This window comes from Python bivittatus, unplaced genomic scaffold (assembly GCF_059951505.1).
Source record: "Python bivittatus isolate LINGU-HERP-01145 unplaced genomic scaffold, Pbiv_v1 ctg000700_np1212, whole genome shotgun sequence".
NCBI lineage: Eukaryota > Metazoa > Chordata > Lepidosauria > Squamata > Pythonidae > Python > Python bivittatus.
In genome coordinates, this window is record NW_028277098.1 from 35,921,335 (window position 1) to 35,937,496 (window position 16,162).

The following is a 16,162-nucleotide window of genomic DNA, read 5'->3' on the forward strand; positions in this document are numbered from 1 at the left end:
AAGAGTGGTTTCCAAATAGAAACAAAGCCAGACAATGTCTTTTCATTAATCTAAGTAGTCAATTTTGCCATCTCTGCCAATTCCATTAATTTCACCATCCATTCTTCAGCTGTAGGTATTCATAAATCTTTCTATTTTTGTGCATATAAAAGAATATGCATGATTCTCAATTATATAAATGATGGACATTTATCAGATGTCTTTTAATTACTGTATCATTTTCAAAACGAAAACGGAAGTCTCAAATCTGAATGAATTCTGAGAATTAAATAAGTATTAATTATTAATATTTTAAAATAAACGTTTGAAAGAGTGGGTTCCCCTCCCCCAGAGTGTATTCCTAACATGTCCTTTTTTGATTGATGGTCAGGATAACATGACCTGAGAAATCTGTATGCAGGCCAAGAAGCAACAGTTAGAACCAGTCATGGAACAACCGATTGGTTCAAAATAGGGAAAGGAGTACAACAAGGCTGTATACTGTCACCCTGCTTATTTAACCTATATGAAGAGTACATCATGAGAAATGCCAGGCTGGAAGAATCACAAGCCGGAATTAAGATTGCAGGGAGAAACATCAACAACCTTAGATATGCAGACGATACCACCCTAATGGCAGAAAGTGAAGAAGAACTAAAGAGCCTCTTGATGAGGGTGAAAGAGAGAGTGCAAAAGCTGGCTTGAAACTCAACATTAAAAAAACTAAGATCATGGCATCTGGACCCATCAATTCCTGGCAAATAGAAGGGGTAGAAATGGAAGCAGTAACAGACTTCATTTATTTGGGCTCCAAGATCACTGCAGACAGAGACTGCAGCCATGAAATTAAAAGACGCTTGCTCCTTGGGAGGAAAGCTATGGCAAACCTAGATAGCATATTAAAAAGCAGAGGCATCACCTTGCCGACAGAGATCCGGATAATCAAAGCTATGGTTTTTCCAGTAGTAATGCATGGCTATGAGAGCTGGACCATTAAGAAGGCTGAGTGCCGAAGAATTGATGCCTTTGAACTGGGGTGTTGGAGAAGACTCTTAAGAGTCCCCTGGACTGCTAGGAAGTCAAACCAGTCAGTCTTAAAGGAAATCAACCCTGATTGCTCATTGGAAGGATTGATAATGAAGCTCAAGCTCAGATACTTTGGTCACCTAATGCGAAGAGAGGACTCTTTGGAAAAGACCCTGATGTTGGGAAAGATTGAAGGCAAAAGGAGAAGGGGACAGCAGAGGATGAGATGGTTAGATAGCATCACTGAAGTAATGAGCATGAAACTGAGCAAACTCGGGGAGGCAGTGAAGGACAGGAAGGCCTGGCGCAATATGGGGTCACGAAGAGTCGGACATGACTTAATGACTGAACAACAACAACAACAACAGCATAGGGAGAATAGTGCTTACTTAAAAGAGCTACTTTATGTACAGGTCACAAACAGCACTATTTCTTAATTCAATTTCTTGCAGTATAATTGTGCAATATGCATTGATTAGTCATTGGCTGAGTAACACTATCCTTCTCTTTATTTCCCCTCTCTCTCTTTCGGCATTTATTTCATTAGGTTCACAACAGCATTTTGACACAAGATCACTGAAAAGTTTCTACCTATTGCTTATTGAACACCACTTACATTGTGTATGAAGAAAACTTCAGCCCTAGCTTAGTACATGGTGGGTGCATTAAAAAGAAAAAAAAAATGACTGTCTTTTGGTTCATCATTCATTTCCAATTTATTGTAGAGGAAAAATTAAAGATTCTTCTAAGCAGCAGTCCTGTACTGAGATTTTGATTAACCTGAATCATCAAACTGAAGCATCACTGAAGCAATGAGCATGAAACTGAGCAAACTCAGGGAGGCAGTGAAGGACAGGAAGGCCTGGCGCGATATGGTTCATGGGGTCACGAAGAGTCGGACACGACTTAACGACAACAACAACAGGATAACAGAGCATTAAACACTGTGGTCCCTTGACACTCCTGGGGAAAGGTTCTTGATAGCCCCTGTATCAGGCCACTAAAGTTTACATGAGCCTAAGCTGCAAATTTACCACTACTTTTAAAAGATCTGTGGTATATCCGAAATTGTTATTTCTTCTATTGGTGATAGATTAACAGAACCCTTTCACAAGAAACAAAAGAGGCCATATGTAGAAGCAGTAAATGCATTCTGATTTTTCGTTCACCAGTGACTGGTTTGGGCTGCTTATGTTCTCATGTTGAATAAAATGATTGTGACTGAAGTTCCCTTTTATTTGGCATGTGCCTTGAGATATTTCTTGCCTCAGAGCATAGACTGAGACTGTGTATACTGGAGGAATTTACTTTTTTTCCCCTATTTACTGCTCACCAGATGTTTAGTATATTTTTCTAACAATTATAGAATAAATGAGAAAATATATTAAACATCTGGTGAAAATATAATGTTATTAATGAAAGGCAGCTGATAAGCCTCTAGGTTTAAACCAAATCATATGTTTATGTGGCATTTTTGTTTTATATTTCCAGATACCACTGTTTTACACTTCTAGAAATCTCTCTTGCAACGTCCCTCGTTCCTCACTCTTATCCTCCTTGCAACCTATAAAATCAGTATATGCTAAGGCAATGTGTCCAACCTAAGGTTACTCACCAAAGTTCTTGGATAAATAAGGGATTAAATCTTCCCAAAATCTGAGACGTTAATGAAGATATTAAAGCCTGCATTTATTCCAAGCAAGTGATATACTTGGTCCATAAGGTCTATCCACTTATGCCCACTCACTAGTGGACGTTCACTTGCATGAGTAAATAGGGAATGTTGTATTCCCACTGCCTGCAGGATTATTGCGTTTCCTTGTTTGCCTTGATGTCTATTTTGTTCGCCGTAAGTGTGGATTAAATTGATCCAAGTAAATTGTTGGTCTTTTTATTAGGCTCGTTGGTTACTTCTGTTGTGGTTATTTTTTTGTACTATTTGTTTTTAAATTAGATTTGTGTTTTAACTGAGCTTTTAACATAGTTGGATGACATTTTGTGGCCAGGGTAGGATTTCAAGTGAAAAGCCATTTATATGTAAAACTACTTCCATCTGGGAGTTAGACTTCATGTACGTTTTATGGCTGAACCAAGGACACATGCTCATGATGACAAACAAATGTAAAATATGATATTTCTAAAAAGCAATATAGCACATATTTGATAAGATCCTTTCTTTTTCGATCTGCGGCATACTTATTTATCTTTATTAAAACTGTAACATAATGAAAAGGGAAGGGAAGGTAGAAGCATATTTATCCATCAGAAAAATGTAATACAAGGCTATAGTTTTACAGTTCCTGGCTTCCTCTGCTGTTACCAATGCTTTAGCTATGAACATGGGCTTCACAGCCATTTTATGTGCTATATTTTGAAGGGTAGATCAACCTATCCACCAACACATAATGTCAAGCCCCTGCCAACCACTTACATAAAAGAAAGTTAAACACTCACAGAGTCTCATTATTCACATTTATTGCAAGGGGGGAAAAGAACTAGGTTACAGAACCTTGAAAACTGAATAAATGCACTTTAACCCCCTTAAGTTGGGGCTTTTGAGCCTTTTGAGCTTGCTTCTAACTAACATTTGACATAGGGGAGATGTTGCCTCCCACTTGCCAGATTATGGAAGGAATGTACCTCTATCGTGGCCCCAAAATATCTTGCAAATAACTATACCCATTCCCAGGCTCAGAGAATTTCATTATAGATACACAGCAAAACTCCAGCATTTCAACAATTATTTATTCATGGAGTACATCTCAGCTACACTAATCCAGATGGCCAGTGAATGACAGCTGAGACTTTTAACTCCTTGCTGCCATCTATAGATCAATATGTTAGATTAGATGTGGGCTGCATTAGATAGGTTGACTTGTTGACAGGTCAGTTATCGTTTTGGAAGAATTATATAGATGTAACCAAGATCACACAGTTTAACATGTTTCCCACATACATCAAAACCCCAGACTATTTAGGCAGCAGTGACATCTGCACAAAGCAAATGAAGGCAACCATTACATTGCAATCAAGAGAGAAGAACTCTTTGTTGCCATTGAGTGGCTATTAGGTAAATTGGTTACTAGTCCTTAGGGGACAAATTATTGGATAATTCTCCTCAAGTGTACAAGCACTGCTCCAGAACATATCCTGTACTGTGTTGGGGCAGCTTTTCCCCTGGTCGGTGACCTTCAAAATTCAGACAAGGGAAACCATCAGTCACTGCCCTTACAACACCATACAGTACAGCTATACAGATAATAGTACAGACCATCCGTTCCTGAGTATGCTGTGCGGCAGCAAGATTTAAGGTGATAGGAGTTCTTGCTGACTCCAGGACAAGAGGAAAGTATTACAAAAGCAGCCGTGTGGATAAGTCACAGTCTGTAATGTACTGTATTCTGTGTGCCCACTTCTTTCTTTGAAGGTTGTAAGAGCAAATTGATGGACGTCATCTTCTTTTGAACCTCTCCTGAGAATTCCTGCAGATTCCCATACTTAGACTTGTCTTTTCTGGGGAGTAGGGGGGGTGGCAACATTTTAGAATCACAGCACACAATCTCCATAAAACTATTGAATCTGATAATGATTTTTCAATATTATTCTGTTTGTAGCATGAAATTTTATTTGATTGCTATAGTATTTTCAGAGATGTGCCCCCACAGGAATGTTTGTCTAAGACATTATGGCAGAAACAAATAACAACTCTAATAAGAAAACTGCATGCTTAACAGCTTTTCTGCATTGCATTGCATTGCATTCCTGGAGATACTTGTTATTCAGTATTCTTTCACATTTCTGTTCAAGACACATACATTTTCTATGAAGTTATTTTTTCTGATGATTTTTTTTTCAGTTGGACTGATGACTGCTTCTTAGAATTTGCAAGTTGTGCCACTTGTGTGGTAGTGCTATACTAGCTGTACTCCTGAAATCTGCCACGTCTGTCAATATTAGAGTGGCAACAATACAGTATTGACCTTGGCTGAAGTTGAATGTTACTGTTTTCAAGACCTCAAAGCCACCAGTACTACAACCCTAGAAATGTCTCAAAATACTGTAAGAGGGATGGAGAAATCCCACAACGTGGAATTTGATTACAAGGAAGGTGGGAAGGAGAGGAGACAGGAATAAGAATTATTAAATATTATATCTGAAAGGGGATATTATGTCTATGTATATGAGAAATATCCATTATCACTTTAATACTTTTATTATTGCTTTTTTTAAGGTTTTATTTGGGGCACTTCCTATATATCCTTCCAGCTTTATTTCCAAAATTAGAAATACAAGTTTGCTACAAATAAAAATGCAAAAGTCAGATTTTCAGGAAGAGCCAGTTTGGTCTAGTTGTTAAGGCAGCAGGTTAGAAAGCAGGGGATGGTGAGTTCTAGTCCCACCTTAGGCATGAAAGCCGGCTGGGTGACTTTGGGCCAGACACTCCCTCTCAGCCCAACTCACCTCACAGGGTGGCTGATGTGGGGAAAATAGGAGGAGAAAGGAGTATTAAGTATGTTTACCACCTTAAGTTATTTATAAAAATAATAAAGGCAGGATGATTTTTTTTAAAAAAAGCTCTTCCTAGAGAAACAGTAACATGGCTATCTTAAACAACATACTTTGGGTGTCACGAAAGGATAGAAAGTTACTTAATGCATTGTTTTTTGTTTTTGTTTTACTTCCAGAATGAAAAGAGGTGGTTTGGGAACTATACATGTTGATTTGCATGTGTGGGATACAGATTTTCTCCTCTGATTCAGGTGACAAAAACTTGGTCATGATATGATATTCAGCTATAAATATCAACTATAAGAGCTGAAATCCAAGAAAACCGGAAGGTTCTCAACTGGAAAAGGGTGATTGGGTGGCTTTATCTATTTTCAGGGTACATGCTTTCTGCGTACTTTGTCCATAAAGTAAATATATATTCTGTTATTACTCCTAATATCCAATTATTAGTGATAACATAATGGTTTCTAATCTTTGTTGACATAACTTTTACCAATTTCCAGATTGAAATGGGATTGGGTTATTTTCTGCCATAGTAATTTTCTTTGTATTGCCTGAAATATGCTACTGATGGCTTTGTCAGGGTGAAAATTCCCCAAATGCAGGTTGCTTAACCATTTGAAATCATTCTTTTACTTTCTAGTGGACAAAAAACCCGATTTCTATTACACTGAAAATCTAATGAATATCTAATTCTCCACTTAAGATCCTGAAGATACATGTTGCCTGCAATGTGTTCTTCAGAGCAAAGTTTAATTCAGTGGAGCATTGATCATTACGAAGAAGTAGGATTTTTGCAAAGTCATCAACAGTTGATGGACCAGCTTTCCAAAGAGGACACTCATGTATAAGGAGAACCAAGGATACTTAGAATATAAGGTTACACATTGATTAGATAGAAGGTCAAATTTTCCTACCATCTTCAAGGATCCCAAGATCTTACATCCCCACTCCTCCACTTTACCCTCCACTGCAGTGAAATCAGCACTATGACATTCTCTTCAGTAAGAATCTCCGGCAAATCTATCCTACCAAAGTATATTCAGCTATTGCTACAACTGTGTGTGTGTGTGTGTGTGTGTGTGTGTGTGTATAAAAAAAGCTGTCTAGGCCGTACTATTTTCAGGCTTAGCAAGTATAACTGTTCTGCCAATCTGGTTGCTAACATAAGCTTCATTTCACATTGATAGCAAATAATACTTTCCTAAAAAGTCATTCAATCCATCCACAGTGGAATATAACAGCAGCTAACCACATCAATAGAACAGCTGGCTCTTTAGTTGAAGTTTACTTTTCACTATGTATTCTTTCTAAGCCGAAAAAAAAAGAAAATATTCCATTATAATTTGTTTTGTACCATTAATTGTTCTGTCTCTTTTTTCTCCTTCTTTACTTTTGCTTTTCTGAGGCATATTTGTGTATTAAACTCTGATTTCTACATTATTCCACTTGGAATGAACTTTGTTTCTGCCTGGAAGGCTAGGAAAACAGCCAGGAGAAGGGCAAAGTGGAAAATTGATACCATTGTTACCTGCCAAATTATACAAATGTATCCCACTGGATGGCATCACACAGTTGTATCAGCTGTGGGAGAATCCTTTGGGCTGAGCAGATGTGTGTCTGTTTTTCTCAGGCCCACGCCTCTAGAATTAATGGATATGCTGTTCCAGCCATGGCTTTTTCAGATGTTACAAAGCACTTGTTAAAATGACTTACTACTAAAAGGCTATAGGACTGAGGTTGGCATTTTTCCTAGCTTACAACTATTTTTGCTTCGTTTTTATTTATTTATTTTAAATGTGTTTTTAGGAAGAACACCCTGTTGGCCTTATTTATCTGTGAACTCAAATTCACATGTGTACAGATGTACCTGGAAAACATAGCAATATAACAAACTTTTGCTGAGACACAGTGTGCACATAGTAGACTTTACACCTGACAACTAAAACAGAGTTTACTTTAAAATAAAAAACGTTCATGAAAAGAAAATGAGTGTACCATTCTCTAGTACTTGACTGAGTGACTGTTCCTAATCATAATAACAAAACTATGAATAGATGGAGCTAGGATTTATGGTTTTCAAATAAATTGTGGGAAGAGGTTATAATGTAGCACCTTGGGGAGCTAAGCATAGCAAGGAACAAGAAAAGGAACATAAAATACTTCTTGGTTGTGATTATTTGGAAACTACAATGGGAATGTTCTTTATTAACCTTGGGACATAGTGGGGTAATTACGTTAGCTGATACTACATTGAGTTCTTCCATCTCTTTCAGGTCAGCTGATGTAGTGAATGATTAGGAGACCAAATGGTTGGCTAGGGACCCAAGAGCCTTGTAGAATGTAGTTCAGAACTGGAATTTAGAATGGAGAGTTGTAGCAAAAGGGACAGAAGGGAAGAGGAGCAAGGAAACATGAGGGAAGGAAAGAAGAGAAGCTAGTTAAATGTGTGAGAGTGCATGAGAATGAAAATGATTGCATGTGACTCAAGTTCTGCACTTTAATGCCTAAAGCTTCTAAATTCTTCTCTGAAGACCACATTAAACTTTAATGAGACACAACTTCATAGCTTCAAAATGGTGAAAAGTGATATGAATTTGAGTGTATATTCAAGGGTAGGTTCCATTTCTCTTAAAATCTGGTGTGTTCAAAATGAAACAATAGATGCTTTAATGGGAGTACGCTTTCACCAGAAGGTGGATTGTTCAATTTTGGTATAGCATGTGGAGTGTTTCCAGTCCTTGTAGTATGTAAAACATTTGAATCAGAATAATATTTCTCTTCGGACAATGACCATTGCCAAAGCTGTTTCTTAGAGAACATAGCTGGGTGCAGCAGCACTGACACTCCCAGTTTTAGATACGGCTTTATTGCTAGGTTTCATTCCCAAACCAGTCACATCAAAAATGAAATTGAACAATATTCAGCACATAATTAGATCAGATAGGATGGTATATTCTTCCTAAGCAAATGTTCACTTACGAATCTAACTGCTTATAATATATTGGACTGTGTTAACGCTATGAATTAGGGTCATATATTTTAGATACACTTCCTTTTTCATACTTTACCAAGAACTGGCTCTTGGGAACTAGAATATTTCTCTCTTATTTCTAGTTAGATGAATCTCCACTCCTGTTCAATAGGATAATACAACAGTGGCCTGAGTTTGGAAATGATTTGTGAGTAGTTTAAGTAAAAAAGCCTGAGGCATTTAAGTGTATCATTCTCTTGCTGCTCTGTTTCTTGATTTTGAAAGCAGGAGCACAGACTTTGTATGCTTGAGCTACAACACAATAGATATTGAAACTGTTAACTGAACATTGTGATTAAAAAGCCTAAGTCAAAATGAAGTAACTTTCCATTGCAAATATTTGGTGTATGTGTCAGCTTTTTTTTTCTAATTGAAGTGGAACTTTATATTTTGTAAAAGTCAATATAAACTGAGGTGTATTAGTAAATGTTCATATTCCCTACTGGAAGGCCATTCAACTCAACTGCCAAATGGGCCTAGAATTACGAGAGTATGCTGAGGTTAGGTAACTCCAATCTGTTATTAAAAAATGTATACAGTATGTTCTTTCATGGGCTGGCCATTGTTATAGTTCTGCCGCTAAATGAGGTTGTACAATGTGAGATTGTTTTCTGAACACAAGAAAAGAAGTAAAAATGTATTCATTCTTCATCTTCATTTTAGGAACAGTTCCATCAGCAATTTTGTGTAGCTAGTTATGAACTGGTTGTTTATATCTGAATAAGATTCAGTCATCTCTAGTTCCTTTTTCTCCGGATTTCCTATTTTCAACATCTTTTTCCTCTTTAATTGCAGCCAAACCATTTGAAAGTGGACAGTATTTAGACATCTATGGAATTACAAGAGACCAAGCCGGGGAGTACGAATGTATGGCCGAAAATGATGTCTCAGTTCCAGATGTGAAAAATGTAAAAGTCACAGTAAACTGTAAGTCATGAAAATTTAAAAAGATATATCATTAAGGACATTGTGATGTAGAAGCAAAAGGACATAAAAGCAGTTGTCAAGTAATGTTTAAATGTGATGTGAGCTCTGTGTAAAGGTTACACTACGTGAGAACAGCATAGCAGCAGGCTCTGACCACAATTTGTGCATCTTCCTGAGAAGGTCACTGACCATGGGGCTGTACCAGTGGAGACTCTTGTCAGTTCTTACAATACACTTACATTCCATGAGCATGTATTATTCCCAGCCACACATCTCAAAAGGACTTATTTAGAAGGCCTTTCTCATCCATCCAGAGGCTCATTCAACATGCTGACTGGCTGGGCTGCCTATTGATTCACACTACTATTGCTTTCTGTGTATGGAAAAAAGATCTGAGTTACAGGCACGCACCCATGCTGTTCACTCGTTTCAGTCCTTGATAGGAAGATAATAGAATTCCACCATAGATTTCAATAGGTTTCCACAAAAACAAGCCACTACGTGACAGAAAGCCTGAAATGAATGCAGACTGGGAGAACCCCTCATTCCCCACTGAAAAGGTCTCACTGAAATGATATCTTTGGGCCCAATGCACCAAAAAATAACATATTGGAGAAAAAAGTTATGTATGAATAAATGAACTATAAAAAATATATACTACAAGTAAAAAGGTTTTAATCCTAGTTTTTAAATACACATTCTGAAAAGTTATGCAGAAAACTACATTTATTAGGGAAACTCGTGTTATAACATTTTATATACCAAGGAAAGTTGTAAATAACTTTCAATTCAAACTTTCTGGGGATTTTATAATAAATAAAATGATAATAAATAAAACCCTTATGGACTTCATTTAGACTGATATGTATCTCCCTGTTTTCATGCTTTACAAAATTCTGAAATCAATATCTGTTATAGTTTCAGTAATAAAATTGTTTTGAGTTGCTGCATATTAAGATTAGGATTGAGTGGCGAGGGGGGGGGGAAACTATCTCAGCCCAATTTTAAATGATAAGGGTTGTGACAGTGAGGTTTTGGGGAAATGGGGAAAATTTACTGTTATCTTAGTGGCCATTCCTTCTCATACATGTAATGACTTTCAAGTTACACTTGTGTCTATGCACTGTTACACATGCATACACAAAGAATGCTCCATAATGCATAATTTTAACCTACAGCTAGTTTATTATTTCAGGGAAAAAATGGCAGCTATCACCCTAGGAGGAATGAAGTAACACAACCCCAATATCCCTAGTAACGGTATTCCAGAAGCTACATCTGGTCCAGAATGTAGCCGCACAGGCTATTTTTGGAGCTCCAAGAAGGGCCCATGTGACGCTGTTGCTCCATGAGCTGCATTGGGTACCAGTTTGCTTCTGGGTCCAATTCAAGGTGTTTGTTATTACCTTTAAAGCCCTACATGGCATGGGACCAGGTTACCTAAGGGACCGCCTCTTCCCCATGACTTCAACCAATCCCAACCGATCACACAGAGAGAGCATGCTTCAGACCCCCTCAGTAAAAGAACTCCGATTAGCGGGGTCCAGAAGGCGGGCCTTCTCTGCAGCAGCCCCCGCTTTTTGGAATATTCTGCCCCTGGAGGTGAGATTGGCCCCCTCACTCCTGGCCTTCCGGAGGGCTTTGAAGACCTGGTTCTGCCACTTGGCCTGGGGTGGGGAGGGAATACTTGAAGCATGGGGATGGCTAGCCCCATAGAGGCCTGTTGTCTTCAGCCCCAGATTCTTCATCTTCTTGGACCCTCCTTTTCCTCTTTTTTAGTAATGTTTTTTAAAATTGTGATGTTTTATGTATTTATATGTATTTATGGTTTTAATGTTTTGTGTGAGTCGCCCAGAGTCCCCCATTGGGGGGAGATGGGCAGGGGAGAAATTTAATAAATAAATAATAAATAAATAAATTCCTAGTAGAAATACTGGTACCTAAGAAGACACTCTGTGTCTTAAATCAGAAGGAGACTGGTAACACCTTTTCAGCCTAATAATTAAATAAGACTAAAGCTACAAATGTTATTAACTACAGATCACTGTCAGATTCATGGAGTAGCTAAACTGATGGAGGATTTAGATTGGGGTGAGGCAGGGAGAAAAAGCAGGGAGATGAGGTGGTTATGCAGAGGCAGGTTACATCTGAGACACATTGCAAATACCATATCAATTAACAATTGTAATGTATTAAAAACCCATTGTGTTTGTTGAGAGCTTGCGAGATCTTCTGATGTATGTCAGTTCTTCAGTCTTCTGGTCAATCATGCTGGTAAAAGTTTTGTTCCAAAACAGGTCCTTTGAAATACTCTTTCTCTACTGTGATACATGCTAGAATCTGCCAGCAATGTCCCTCTGAATTCTGTGTTGGACAGGCAGGTCAAACCTTGCACAGAAGAATGGACACCAGTTTGACAATGGGACTCAAAACAAGGGCAGTGTAATATCAGACCATTTTAACCTCACAGGGCACTCCATGAGAGATCTCAAAGTAGCTGTTTTGGAATAAAGAAACTTTACTACACCTCACAGTACAATACACATGCATCTGAAGGTGTGGGGTCATTGCATAAGATATCAACAAACACAATGGGTTTTTAATACATTACAATGTTATTTTTGTAATTTGTTTCATTTCATTTTTTAATTTAAAAAAAACAATTTTTGTTAAGTAAAAAAGCAACGAAGAAAAAATAGACAAAGGGATAGAATGCATAGATATAATTACATACACAGGAGTGTAGTTCCTAACTCACCTCTGTTATTATTGACCTTTTTTAAAAATTAATATTATTATTTTTGTTGCATAAGCTGACACTGAGGTGAGGGTTGAAGTGAGAATTCAAAAGATTAGATTTAATATAATGATTAAGAAAAATGAAAAAAAATAGTTAAAAAATAAAAATAAAATAAAGGAAAAAATGTGTATAAGAAAAAGCATTCAAGCAGCCACTGCTTTTTTCCTCCTGACTGCTAAATGCTACTTCAGTATTTTTATACTATGTTTTCAACTTCTACAGTTATTAATCATTTCTCTTTAGATCATTTTAATTATTTTTAAAGAGTGTCTCTCCTGTACAGTTGTTAATTGATAAGGTGCTTATAAGCTGTCTCACTTGTAACTTGTATCTGCATAACCACCTTGTCTTCTCCCCTGCCTCATGCAATACCACATAAGTTAGCCACTTTGTGCATCTGACAAAACAAGTTGTAGTTCACAAAAGCTTATGCCTTTTAACAAAATTTGTTAGTCCGAAAAAGTGCTATCAGACTCTTTTTATTTGGGGCTACCATATAAATCAGTGTTTCTCAACCTCCTCAACTTTAAGATGAGTGGACTTCAAGTCCCAGAATTCCTCAGCCAGCATGCTGGCTGAGGAATTCTGGGAGCTGAAGTCCATACATCTTAAAGTTGAGGAGGTTGAGAAACACTGATATAAACTAACACAGCAGTCGTCCTACAGTGTCTGCTCTGTATTAGTATGCTGTGCTGGCAGTTTTCAGTGCCTATATTCACTCCAAAGTGAATTTCACCCTATTTTAATTCTAGCAGTAGATAATTATTCATGATTCATTGGGGCAGTTTGTGGATGATGGTGTACTTTGTTTATTTGGATTTGCATCCAAATGCATATGCCAGTGTGGTCCAAACTTGGCCACTTTAAGATGAGTGGACTTCAACTCCCAGAATTCCCCAGCCAGCATGCTGGCTGGGGAATTCTGGGAGTTGAAGTCCACTCATCTTAAAGTGGCCAAGTTTGGACAACACTGGCATATGCTATTGAAAACAATCTGTCATGGGCTGATAGTTGAATAAGTGCATCACATTTCTATACATCCATCCGTTAGATTATAATCTAATTATCTAAAATGTATCTAATGATAACTTAATCTATCCCAAATAATCAACTAAGATACCTGAATTAGATCTAAAGTACCAGCCCTTTATAAAGGATTTTGCACCATTTGGTAATGGAATGTAAAGATAAAAGGCAATAATAATAGGGACATATCTGTGAAACATGTCCTCATTTTCTTACTTCTGCGCTACCTTCATGGGGCTGACACAAAATCCCATGTGTGTTTTGCCCATTGATGCCAACAGTGGTGCCACTAATGTGAAGATTACATCCTGCTATACCTTTTTTTCTCCACTTGTTCAGAAGGCATAGTCCTGGTTTTAATCACTGCATTTGTAGCAGTCCCCATCTTGCTGAGGTTCAACAAATTGAACTTCTTTTCAGCATTGTAAGAGGATGATCAGAAGTACTTTATCATAAGTGCATCACACTATGTTCCTGTTAGATTTGAAGGTCCATAGTTACATGTGAATTAATAACAGAACATGACATATCTATTGATTATGATTTAAACATTAGAGTGATGCCATAGACTTAATGTGTAAAAATCTCTCTCAGTGAAGTGTATTGTTGAAAAAAAAAATCTGAATTCAGAATGTTGAAGTCGTATGTATGTAGATGAGAACAATGTAATGCGTTATTGTTTTATCCTCAGCCTACCTTTGGTATTCCCAGAGGTAATAGTCAATCCAGGTTATCAAAGGAGGGAGTAGATGGACCCTTAGTATGATCTAGCAAGGTAATTCCTCAGTGTTATTAACATTTGCAGAAAATGAGAGATGGCTGACTTCACTAAGCTCCTCCAGTTCTCCCTTATATTCAGATTCATAATATACAAGTTACTCTTCCATATTTTCTCCTCTCCATGGTGGAGGTTCTGTAATTATTTAGGAGAAGTGAGCTTTTGCTTTAAGCTCCCAAAATTGTGGCTTAAAGATTTCTATTGCTTAGTGCATTCTCTTAAACTTTTACTTTTTTTTCTTCATTCATAGACAGTGTTTGTTTCTGCTAACCTTCAGGGCTCCTTTGGGAAGGTCTGTGTTATGTATAATATAGTTTCAAAATAATTCTTTAAAGGAGAAGAAAATAATTCTAAATTGAACATATTTTTTTTTTTAAAAAAGGAAGTGGAGGAAGTCCTTAAACAGTTTCTTCCCCCTCTATGTGCTACTTTATTCTATATGGAGTTATTTTTTATTTCTGTTTTCTTGTCTGTCTCTACTTATTAACTCCTCATCTAACCCTGAAGGACAAAATGCAGAAATATCATCAACATCTGTTCCCTACTACAAGCATTTATTCTTTCTGACTGGACAGAATAATAACATTCAGCAACATTTTAGCTAAAGCTAACTTGAATTAGACAAAGTATATGCCTGCTATAGTTATCAAACTACTGAGTATTGGTGATTTGCACTGGATAGTAACTGTAACAAGTATAGCTCAGAGTACTGACTCATAAGATTCAATGTGCATTGCTCTAATGACAAACAGAAAGAAAAGTGATCAAAGTACTGTATGTTAGTTAAGGGAAGTCATAATAGCATCTGCATAATAAACTAATGTAGTATCAGCAGAATATAGAACACAAAATAAACGTTCCTACTTTTCTGTAATTGTACCCCTTCTTGCTACCTATTTGTTAGTGTGTTAGGAAAAAAAATACATAATTCAGAATATTTGATTGACTAGAAAGGCAAGTCCTTATTTGAATGAAAAATGAAAAATGTCAGCTCCCCCCCCCTTTTTTTTTTTGCATTCCTCAGAATATTTTCCAGTCACAATTGCAAAAATTAGTAGAACACGTTTTTTTAGCATTTTGATGCAGGAAACAGGGAAACTGGAGTGTCAGTCGTAAAATTGTTGTACGTCACCCAGAGTCGCTTTGTGTGAAATGGGCAGCTACATAAATGTGCTCTATCAATAAACAAATAAATAATAAGTAGGCTTGACATTTTAAAAAAAGATAGAATCCTCCCCCCACCCCAACCTTGGAAAATACTGAAAATCTTGACTCTGCTCGTATGTCTGAAAAAGCCTTGCCTGTTTTGCATCAGGTAATGCATCTGTTGACATTGTAAATCTAGAAGTTGACATGGGCATCTTCTTGTCATTTATTTGCCTCTTAGGCAAGCTACTCAATTTACTTGGCTTTGACACCACCCCCAAGGCATGATCCTATATTAAAATATCTGTCAGAGTTTCTTTCTTTAGCACAAACATGTTTAAAAAAAAAAAAATGCTTCAGGCATTTGTGTGTTTTCCCCACCGAAACAAAACAAAGCCTCACTAATAATACATCTTTGACTTTCAAAAGCTGGTATTTCAGGGTAATGCATTTTTCATCTTCATATGCTTTTTTTTTTTTTTTAATACATAGGGATTTCTTCCTCTCAATGGGAAATATTCGGGTAGGTCATCCCACCTGTAAATTCCCAGCACTTGAATAATCTAGAATGTGCTCCAAAAAACGATGACTGTATTCATTGAGCTCTTCTTTTTTCTGACTCTGACTTTAGCACATAGCTGTTATCATATCATATCATATCTATCTATCCATTCTAGCACAGAATTCTCTGTATACCTGGCGAGCCTATCATGCTACTAGCAATACATTGCCAGTGAGGTTTCAACCAGCTATTGCCTGTAGCTAGATTAGGAGCATTACAGCTCTTCCTGGATTGCCCAGAGCTGTCTCATTATGTCAGTCTGCACTTTCTGTCTACCTAAGAATATATATGTAAACTGTATATAGTACATAGTGTCTCAGCCATAATTTTATCTTTCATTAGCAAAATAGATTCCATTTGAATCCCAGCACTACT

General features: G+C 37.2%; 1 protein-coding gene across 4 annotated transcripts in view; it reads left to right on the plus strand.

Moving 5' to 3' along the window:
- NEGR1 (neuronal growth regulator 1) overlaps positions 1–16,162 on the plus strand; it is a 566,285-nt gene that overhangs the window by 405,290 nt on the left and 144,833 nt on the right. For all 4 annotated transcript variants that reach the window (XM_088153540.1, XM_088153541.1, XM_088153542.1 and 1 more), the window contains exon 4: positions 9,344–9,475. In XM_088153540.1, the coding sequence (XP_088009666.1) occupies positions 9,344–9,475 (132 nt within the window). The remainder of the gene's footprint in view (positions 1–9,343; positions 9,476–16,162) is intronic.